General features: G+C 44.6%; 1 protein-coding gene and 2 non-coding genes across 5 annotated transcripts; all 3 read left to right on the top strand.

Annotated features, from left to right (window-relative positions):
• Positions 1-781: 781 nt before the first annotated feature.
• On the top strand, positions 782-8,732 carry slc25a3a (solute carrier family 25 member 3a). Of its 3 annotated transcripts, none has more exons than XM_068586537.1 (8): positions 782-868; positions 1,369-1,540; positions 3,697-3,821; positions 4,537-4,716; positions 4,895-5,076; positions 7,305-7,477; positions 7,574-7,684; positions 8,290-8,732. In XM_068586537.1, the coding sequence occupies exons 2-8, from the start codon at positions 1,399-1,401 to the stop codon at positions 8,448-8,450; spliced, it is 1,074 nt and encodes a 357-aa protein (XP_068442638.1). In that variant the 5' UTR covers positions 782-868; positions 1,369-1,398; the 3' UTR covers positions 8,451-8,732. The 3 variants fall into 3 exon arrangements, with proteins under 3 accessions (XP_068442638.1, XP_068442639.1, XP_068442640.1); XM_068586538.1 differs by lacking the exon at positions 3,697-3,821 and adding an exon at positions 2,482-2,606; XM_068586539.1 differs by lacking the exon at positions 782-868 and adding an exon at positions 969-1,119.
• On the top strand, positions 5,166-5,365 carry LOC137791912 (small nucleolar RNA SNORA53). The gene has a single exon (XR_011078061.1). It is a non-coding gene; the product is annotated as a small nucleolar RNA SNORA53 (small nucleolar RNA).
• On the top strand, positions 7,746-7,945 carry LOC137791913 (small nucleolar RNA SNORA53). The gene has a single exon (XR_011078062.1). It is a non-coding gene; the product is annotated as a small nucleolar RNA SNORA53 (small nucleolar RNA).
• Positions 8,733-9,821: the final 1,089 nt, after the last annotated feature.

Here is a 9,821-nt window from a genome sequence, read left to right as displayed (position 1 = left end):
TAATGCTTCTGAATGTGACGTGTGGTCTCTATCAGGGGGCCATTGTTTTATTTGTGGTGTGATTAGCAGTACATTCTTAGAGTATGGGCTGTGTCATATTTCATCGAATCGGAGTGCCAGTCAACAGCTGTTGGGACTTGCTTTCAAGAAGCCCGACCCCACAGCTGGTCCTGACCTGCACATTGAACTGAAAGTAAAGGACCAGTGTTGCTTGTCTGAACTTGATTAAACTGGTTGGCCCTCTTTATTGTAGGATAATGGGCTTTCCACAGTATTTACATCTCTAAATAGGCTTTTCCTTTTATTTCACTCAAAAATAATCAACTTTAATACTGAAAACATGCTTTGGCTTTGTTTGTTCACGTCTGTGTTTACCCTGCACTGTACATTAACAGCATCACCACACTAGCAATGTCACTTATACAAATAAATGTTGACCTGCAAGGTCTCCTTATATTCTACAGACTTGTTATAGCAGGCGGGGGCAGCCATACACAACACGTGGTAATGATAACCCGGTTCCATCAAGTGTCCCAGGAAGTAATACATTACACCTGTGCTCCTCCTTTTATTTTACATACAGCGAGGTATTCATTTATCTGAGAGGGAAAACTTACATTTGTTGGAGGAAGTCACTCTGTAGTTCATATAAGCCACGCCTTAATTAATCATAGGCCAATTTGTGATTGGACCAGAGGTTTTGATTGACAGCTCTGAGGCGGTTTCCTATGGAATAGAGAAGCGGTGTACCCGCCTAGGATTCCCGGTGACGTCACAAAAAGATAGATCGGTTTAGCGCGAGGTCATTCGGCCTCTTCGAACAGCCGGTTCCAACTCAGCGGAGGCGCCATCTTAAGACACCGCGATAGTGAGTGTGGTTATTCATTTAAAATCATAGTACATAGGCAACATTAGACATAACTTTATGGGTGAAGTACTTAACAGAACCTTGACTTCTGGTAGCGGTGTTGTGAATGCTACTTTAACCCTTCTCTGCGCGATGCAGACCTTGCACCTCGCAGCGGTCATGTTAGGCTAAAATAAATGTTAAGCTACCACTTAGCTTCTGCTATGTCGGGAAAAAGGACATGCAACACGAGTGTGTAGGCTGACCGCTCTGTAAGTTTGAGTACTACTGCTGTGGTCCAGTGACGCGCATGGACGTTACGTGTGTGTGTGTGTGTGTGTGGCCAAGTGTTGGCTAATATTTACTCGATAAGCTAACTAGTTAAGCATTTCCTGTCCGCATCTATTCGGACGTTAAACCAAGCTAACCACCCCGTGACTTGTGTGCGCGTGCGCATGGTGTACTCGACACCAACCACTGAGCTCAAGCCAAACTCACGGCTAACTTGTTGCTCATTGCAGCGTAGCTCCGCTTGCAGGTAGGACACCACCATGTATCCGACCGTTCTGACGCAGATGGCCCGGAGCAATCCGTTCAGCGCGCCCCTGTTCTCCGTCCAGAAAGTGGAGGAACCTCAGCCGAGCCAACAGGGACAGAGGACCCGCAGACTGGCAGCAGCCGCTACCGCACAAGGTAACCTCAAGCAGGCTAAAGGGCTAGCATTAGCTGCATTAGCTTAGCTTACCAGATTGAGCCGGTTGCGACCCACTTGGCTGTATAAAGCAGCACATAGACAGTTATTGTACAGTAAGACTGCCCGTTTGCCGGCTGTAGATTATCGTCACATTTTTAAAATCGCTACGGAAAAAGACTGGGGTATTCGACTGAGGCAGTAATCTGTGAGGCCCATGCCGCAGCCTGTGGAGGACGAGGAAGGACAAAGTGAGATCTGGCCTTTGCAATGCAGCTATTTGTACCTGCCGTGTACCACTTTACTGCACTTAATTTATGCAAAGGAATCGGAACTGTCTTAAGTGGATCTTAAAAGAATAAAGCCAAACTGGTCGAGAAAGACACGTGACCCCTGATTGGTAAGCTCAGTGTTTCATGAGAACAACTTGTCCTTTTAGTATTTTTTTCTCGGTTGTTTACAGAGTACTCGACACTACTTCATGACACCACTCAACTGCTATGCGTCTTTGTATTTTACATTCACAAAATGTAAATTTATAGCCTATATGGCCAGCTGTTACATAATGCTGGGAAAAGAAGTCTGACATTTGTTGTAGAACACAGGCGACGTACTCATTTCATAACGCTCCTCAACTATCTAGTATTTGGCCCTTACGTTTATACAGTTACAGTTGGCTAGTCAACAATGGTGATTTGTGGAACTAGAAGGCATGTTGCATGGCACACGCGGTTTGTCTCCAGTCTAAATTGTTTCTGATCAACAAGTTCAAACAGGTTTCACTTACGTCAAATATCTTGGTGGAGTGAGTGCACTGACATTTCTTAGACCAGTTAAAGTCTTTAAAATGGTAGCCGGTTAGTCATCTAAAGGCTCAAAGAAGGGCTGTCCTTTCCATAGCTCGACATGCTCTGTTCTCAAAGTTTCACCTGTGTTTCTTCAGAGGGGGACAGTTGTGAGTTCGGCTCTCAGAAGTATTTCGTCCTGTGCGGCTTTGGTGGGATTCTGAGCTGTGGTACCACACACACAGCTGTCGTTCCCCTTGATCTGGTCAAATGCAGATTGCAGGTCTGTTTCCGTGGCTCGGTGCCTTGTTTTTGTTTTTTATTATGTCACGTCCCATCCACCCATGGCTGTATGTATTTTTTCGTCTTGAAAATGCACCAATTTGCATGAGAAATAGCGTAAACCCAGTTGTGGTGAAGTTCTTTCTTTTTGTCATTGACTACTGATTCCAATGTGTCGGAGTGATCATAACATAGGTGCATGATTCTGCACCAGTGTTCCTATGTGTTTAATGATTTCTACCCACATCACTGCCCCAACACCCGCCCACTCAGTTCCCAGTAGAGGACTCATGTAGGTGAAGGTCAGGAGTGCCAGACTAGAGGGAGAAAATGTCCTGTATGTTGACTGTGCAATTTGACAAAGTCAAGACATACATGTGTAAATGAGATATGAAACTTATTAATGCTCACATTATCAGCCAGTTATTAATTGTTCATTAACGCACTGACCTACTGTATACTATCAGCTTCAGCTGGACTGGTAAAAAGTCAGACGTAAGGCATTATGGTGATGTGAAAGAAAATGTGATAATAAAATGCAGTTGTATAATCATATATTTGTTTGACCACAGTGGTGGTTTGCATATTTAGTCAATTAACTACAAAGGCTTGTGCTGCTGCCAGATGATTTATATCTTCTAGGTAGCCATGGGTGTCTCAGCCATGTTACAAAATAGTTTAGTTATCTGTAGCGAGTCTAATAATGTTTACTGCAGTGGATTGAGATGATTTAATAATTTAGACGTAGCTGGCTCAATATGCATGACATCACTGTGGTCCACAAAAGTTCCTATTGTGTGTGTATATATTAAAATCACAATGCAATGGTTTTTTTTTGAATTTTTTTATATCAACCTTTTGGTGTGTGATCCTAATAAATGATGGCATGTTGGTGGCAGAGCCATATACAATGGGAGAGTGGATCAGTCTACAGTAGGGACCTGGGCAAACTGGTCTCAATGGTTTACTAGTGTTCCCTCTGTAATGACCACGCTTCCATAATGTGTCTCTGCAAGTTGTTGATTTTTGTCCTGTGCTGCATGTGACCCTGCATGTTGCATGTTCGCTGTGTCCCCTCCCTTCTACCACAGAGGATGTCAGCTGCGAGTTTGGCTCTCAAAAGTACTATGTTCTGTGTGGCTTTGGGGGTATCGTGAGTTGCGGCGTCACACACACTGCAGTGGTGCCCCTCGACCTTGTCAAGTGTCGCCTGCAGGTTTGTATGGAAGCTGAATTTTACAGTACAAGTAGCCAGCAGCTCCTGCAGTCTCTGAGCTTCATGCCCCAGCTTAAATTCACTTTATTTTTTATAGCCCAAAATTACAAATTTGCCTCGGGGGGCTTTACAATCTGTACACATACGACATCCCTGTACCAGGACATCCCCTCGGATCAGGAAAAACTCCCCAGTATAACAGTATTGTGCACCACATGGAAACCACTTAACAATGCAAACTGTCTAAGCTGTGCACGTTAAATCCTAATCACTATTGTAGTCTCATGGTGTGGTTCATTCATGGCAGGTTTTCAACTTTAATGCTTTGTTTTAATGTATATTGAATCACGAAATAATCTTTGTTTCTAATGGTTCGTGTTTCCAAAGTAAATGTCTGCATCGTACTTGTAAAAATGTATCGGTCATCCCAACATGACCCATTAACGGTAATGTAAATTTCAAAATTTGTTAGTAATTTAGGATTTTTTTACTTGATTAGTCAGGCTAGACAATGTGATTTATTTATTTATTTATTTTTCTCCCCCCGCGCCCCAAAAAAACACTTGGCACTTAAAAGCATTTAAAAAACCAGCTCGACTTGCATTTCATGTATACGCCCATACTAATGGCTATTCCCCAAGTCGGCATGTACAGATCTACACCAGCTGACCCTATTTGATTGACATGCATCATCAGTGTTGATTATCGTTCTCAGGTGGACCCAGATAAGTACAAGAGCATCGGCAATGGCTTTGCAGTGACACTTAAGGAAGATGGTGCCAGAGGCCTGGCAAAGGGCTGGGCTCCCACCTTCATTGGCTACTCCATGCAGGGACTGTGCAAGTTTGGCTTATACGAAGTGTTCAAGGTCTTCTACAGTGACATACTTGGAGAGGTGAGTCAACACTTAACTTATGACTGTTTCTCCCAGATGTCTAATGGATAAAATGAATTGCTGGCATTTTGGACATGAGGATGTAAACTTTTGGTAGCCTTTGTGTCATGTCGTTGCCGGGGAAACCTGAGCAACACCTAGTCTGTCTGACCATTTGTTGTGTGGTTTCACTCGGCAGGAGAACTCCTACCTGTGGAGGACATCACTGTACCTGGCTGCCTCAGCCAGCGCAGAGTTCTTTGCAGACATGGCTCTGGCTCCCATGGAGGCTGTTAAAGTTCGTATCCAGACCAAGCCGGGCTATGCCAACACCCTCCGAGAGTGTGTCCCCAAGATGTATGCAGAGGAGGGCGTCAGGGCGTAAGTGTACTGCCTTCTTCCACATCCTAAGTGTTCCATTTTGACTTTCAATTGCTAATAGAGTGGTTGCTTTAGGGATGATTTCTGAAAACACGTTCCTTAGATCCACCTCTGGAGGGCGCTGTGCTCTGAGCAGAGCCCCTCAGCAGCTTTCTGGCTGTACAGTTGGAGGTGCTTGAGTCATTGGCGTGTGATAACAGTCTACCTGTCTCCCAGCCCACTTGCAGCACTGGCAACCCTGTCAACAGACAGGGAGCTCCTGGTGCTGCTAGCCTGGGGAACGGACACACTGACATAGTAACTGCACTAAAGGGTGTGAATGAGTAGGTTACTTTATCCCAACATGTTATATTTTCTCTGGGTCAACAATGTAGGGATGCCACTTTCTGTCTTTGGATAGCCGACAGACATTTATTATTCATGGTAATTAATGTCTATTGTCTAAGCCAGCGAGTCCCAAAGTGTGGCCAAGGCCCACTGGTGGGACGCGAAGGTACTACAGGTGGGCCGCGAGAGGTCATTTATGAATAAAACGTTTTCAATTTTGAAAAGTTTGAAATTAATATAAAAATATTAATGATCTAACTTGCGTGTTGTTCTTTTACTGGTGTAACCGAGTCTTCTTTTTGCGTCTATACTGTGTGGTATTAATAAAATAATAACACGATCGTTCGTTAGCTGAGCCGGCAACTTTATTAACGTCCTCCTTTTATCACCACCAACATTTCTCTGCACGTCTTCTTCTCTTTTCGTCCTTCAAAATAAAAGCCCCGGAAACATAATACAATAGCTTACACTGGCAACAAAGACGGTGCAGGTGGAATTAAAGGCGGTTTTGGATGAAGCGGTGAGAACAGTAAATTCAATCAAAACTCGTCCACTGCACCTGTTTGCCATATTATGAGATGGGAAGCGACCACCGGCAGCTTCTCCTGCACACTGAAGTCCGGTGGCTTTACTGGTCAGGTGCTCACCCGACTTTTTGAACTGCGTGATGAAGTCAGGACATTTTTTGTAAACTACCGGTTTGAACTGTCAGACCAATTCTGTGGCTTTGTAAATTGGCGTATTTGACCGACATTTATAATCGTGTGCTTGTGTTATTTTTTTCTTGCTTTTCCACTCAACTTAAGCATATTTGAATTTCTAAACTCTGCGGAGGAGAAGTAAAGGAGCGGTGTGAGGCCGGTAACGGGTCGGTCTGAAGACCGCTTGCCCGACGGTGCCGGTAACGGCCTGCTATGCGCCCGGTCCGGGATGGTAAAATCCCCCGTTGCGCCGGGTCCGGTCTTCTCTAAGTCGGGTTGTCAGCTGTTTGGCAGCGCGTATTTGTCGTCTATTTTGATTAGGTGATGGGCCGCCGATTGCTACCAGCTGGTATTTGTTGTCGCGAGTTTGTCGAGATCTGTGGAAAGGCTGCTCAGACTATTCTTTATTGAAACATTTACAATACTCGTCAACACCGCTAGAGGTGCACGCACAATGTCCACTTAGTGGTTAGATTGATGAGGTTTAAATTAGTTTCAGACCCTGCCAAGTTATCAGTGATATCATGAAGAGACAGTAAGCAGACACTGGAGTGAACCAGGTGAAGTAAAGTGACTCTTTAACAGCAATCTAGTCAGTGAAAGCACCAAGTGACACCTAATTCTAAAGAGTGAAATCTATGCTTTGTGTTAACTGCATTCTCTCTACTGACCATCGGGTGACTCATCTGGTTCTATATGTATTGTCTCAGTAAACATGAGTTTGTCTCAATCTCCCGTTTCAAAGCTTCAATACAGCATGACGTTCATTTAGTAAATTATGGTCCATTTAAGAGTCAAACCGACCATAAAGCAGGGGATGCTTTGTGGGCAGGGCTACTATGATCACAGCTCTCTAAACCTCAACTATGGTCACTTCATTAACCAGTTGCAAAAAAGTCAAGCTAGCAATGGCCAAATAGAGTCTAGGAACAGAACCAATAAGAGACTTGATGAAATCCTAAAGCTGAAAGCCGCCGTAGTTCTTGGGGTGAGTTCAGGTGGATGGCCACCAAATGTTACACACTACTAAAAGTCAACTCTTGGCTGAAATGTTGACAAGTTCACTTATGACAGACCCCTGACTGAAGTGTTACATGGTGTACAGGCAGGACGTGAGCTTTGTGTCTATGATCTCACTCAGTCTGCTGTGTGACTGCAGAGAAGACGATTGTAATGTACATCTCCTTACTCTTACTCCAGATTCTATAAGGGTCTGGTTCCTCTGTGGATGAGGCAGATCCCCTACACCATGATGAAGTTTTCCTGCTTTGAGCGCACTGTGGAGATGCTCTACAAGTATGCGGTTCCCAAGCCCCGCAGTGAATGCAGCAAATCTGAGCAGCTGGTTGTCACCTTTGTGGCCGGTTATATCGGTGAGTAACTGCAAAGCTATAAAACCAAATGAGCAGGCCAAGGAAAGACGTGTACATGGTCCCGTTCTGATGAGTGTCTTGCTTCCCTCTGTGCAGCTGGTGTGTTCTGTGCCATCGTGTCGCACCCGGCTGACTCTGTGGTGTCTGTGCTGAACAAGGAGTCAGGCAGCACTGCTGCCCAGGTCCTCAAGAAGCTGGGACCAAAAGGTATGTACTACGAATCCACAGTGATTTTAGCAGTAGCATCGCGTAATGTGATGCTTTAATAAACACGTTCCTTAGATCCACCTCTGGAGGGCGCTGTGCTCTGAGCAGAGCCCCTCAGCAGCTTTCTGGCTGTACAGTTGGAGGTGCTTGAGTCATTGGCGTGTGATAACAGTCTACCTGTCTCCCAGCCCACCTGCAGCACTGGCAACCCTGTCAACAGACAGGGAGCTCCTGGTGCTGCTAGCCTGGGGAACGGACACACTGACATTTACTGATCCAAGAGCAGCTGCTTTGTAAATGTTCCCGATTTGCTGTAAATTGATCGCTGTACCACGTTGAAAAATCCTTGAACCTTCACGGTCCATCTTAATGACCATGTGCTGTTCAAGCCCAGATAAGACCACAGCATCCAGATTTTAAAGTCATTCCATGAGACCAGAGACTGGCGAGAGGAAATATCTTCATTCCTTCCATCAGCTCATGAGTTCCTGCTGTCATGCGTCGCATGGTCTGTGATGCTGCTCCAGGCTGCCGCACACGGTCTGGACTACAGTTTACTGTCAGCAATGCAAAGTGTCTGACTGATGTGGTTGTCTCCTGTTCAGGTGTGTGGAAGGGTCTGGTGGCCCGTATCATCATGATCGGTACTTTGACCGCCCTGCAGTGGTTCATCTACGACTCTGTCAAGGTCTACTTCCGCCTGCCCCGCCCCCCTCCCCCCGAGATGCCCGAGTCTCTGAAGAAGAAGCTGGCCCTCACAGAGTAACTCATCCCTCCACTGAGCGGCCGTCTCCAGCTGACACATCTGACTCCCAGAGCGCACACAGCCGTTTTCTATATTTATGTCCTGAGCCACTGGTGCTCTGCAGAGCGCAGGGCTGCTCCTTATGTATATTTCAAAAGAACAAGCGAGGAGAGAAGATGGAACCGTCTCTAAAAGTCAGACAGAAAATATTCCTCTGTAGAAACACCCGTCTGGTTTTATCATTTCCTGTCTTTAGAAACGTGTTGAAATTCTAATTAAAGAATTAAATTCCCTGGAAAACAATGGCTGTTCACTTTTTAACATGGTGCATTTTCATTATTTTTAGAAATGTATTGGTTCAATAGATTACATGTCTTGGAGGGAACATCCTGGTGATGCAACTTTGTTCATACTGTTGGTTTCTCTCCGGGTTAGTTGTACAGCTTGTTCTCGCTCCGCTCTTCATGCTCCCTGAGCTAGAGGACCTGCTCAGAGATCAGACTCTACAGGTATATTACATGTGTTCAAATTCTAATGGTTGCTGTGCAGTCCTCGTTACCACCACTAGGAGGCGCTCACAACCGGCTCTACAGCAGGCACTGCATTACAGGAACTACGAAAGTATACAAGACTTGAATTCATTTTTCTATTATTTACAAATGGAGTAAACTATAATGAGGATGTTAACCCCATTAATTATACTGACGTTTAACCTGCCAATGCAGGAAGGAAACTGATCACTGATCATGGTGGCTCTAAATGTAATAACCTTGTAAATTAGATGTGTGATATGGGCAGTGAAATAATTCACATACATGAAGGCTGAAAGCCTGTACATTATCACTGAGCTCATGAAAACTAGAACCTGGGAGATACCGGCTCCAAACTGGGACTGGAGCAGGAGGTCTGGTCCCCGTAGAACAGTATGGAAGACCGTGAGAGGAGTTTTTAAAATCAAGATTAAATGAATGGCTTGAATGCTGCTGAATAGTCAAGTTAAAGGACTGTATTTAGTTGAAGGAACTACGTACTACGTTCATGTCATAGCCACTTATTCTCCCTGTCAGTGTCATCATCCACTTTGGTTTAATTCATGAATCAGTTTTTCCAAATGTGTCTTATGTACTGACAGTAACTTCAACTTTGACCTTTTTATGAGAATTCTTTAACATCGAACTGAAAGTTTGCCAGAAAATGACATGAAAGAAAAACCTTCTCGACCACGTCGCAGTGCTGTCATAGAGATCTCTGGATCATACACGATGTTTAAGTTTCTGACATTTTGTTTATAGCTCAAACCCTAAAAGGTTTAGAAGCTGCAAAGACAATTTCATTCAATCAGCTTTGATCTGAAAGACTGTTATTGTGCACATTGGAGACATCTGAATTAAT

The sequence above is a fragment of the Clinocottus analis genome, unplaced genomic scaffold (genome assembly GCF_023055335.1).
Source record: "Clinocottus analis isolate CAN_PGR_092001 unplaced genomic scaffold, fCliAna1.0.p SCAF_20, whole genome shotgun sequence".
In the NCBI taxonomy this organism is placed as follows: Eukaryota; Metazoa; Chordata; class Actinopteri; order Perciformes; family Cottidae; genus Clinocottus; species Clinocottus analis.
This window is presented reverse-complemented; position numbering and strand designations above follow the sequence as displayed.

Excerpts from the sequence above, each read along its gene's own strand:
- slc25a3a (XM_068586537.1), top strand. The coding sequence starts at position 1,399 with ATGTATCCGACCGTTCTGACGCAGATGGCCCGGAGCAATCCGTTCAGC. Across the intron at positions 5,077-7,304 it reads GCAGAGGAGGGCGTCAGGGC|ATTCTATAAGGGTCTGGTTC; the intron begins GTAAGTGTACTG and ends CTCTTACTCCAG. Across the intron at positions 7,685-8,289 it reads CAAGAAGCTGGGACCAAAAG|GTGTGTGGAAGGGTCTGGTG; the intron begins GTATGTACTACG and ends TCTCCTGTTCAG.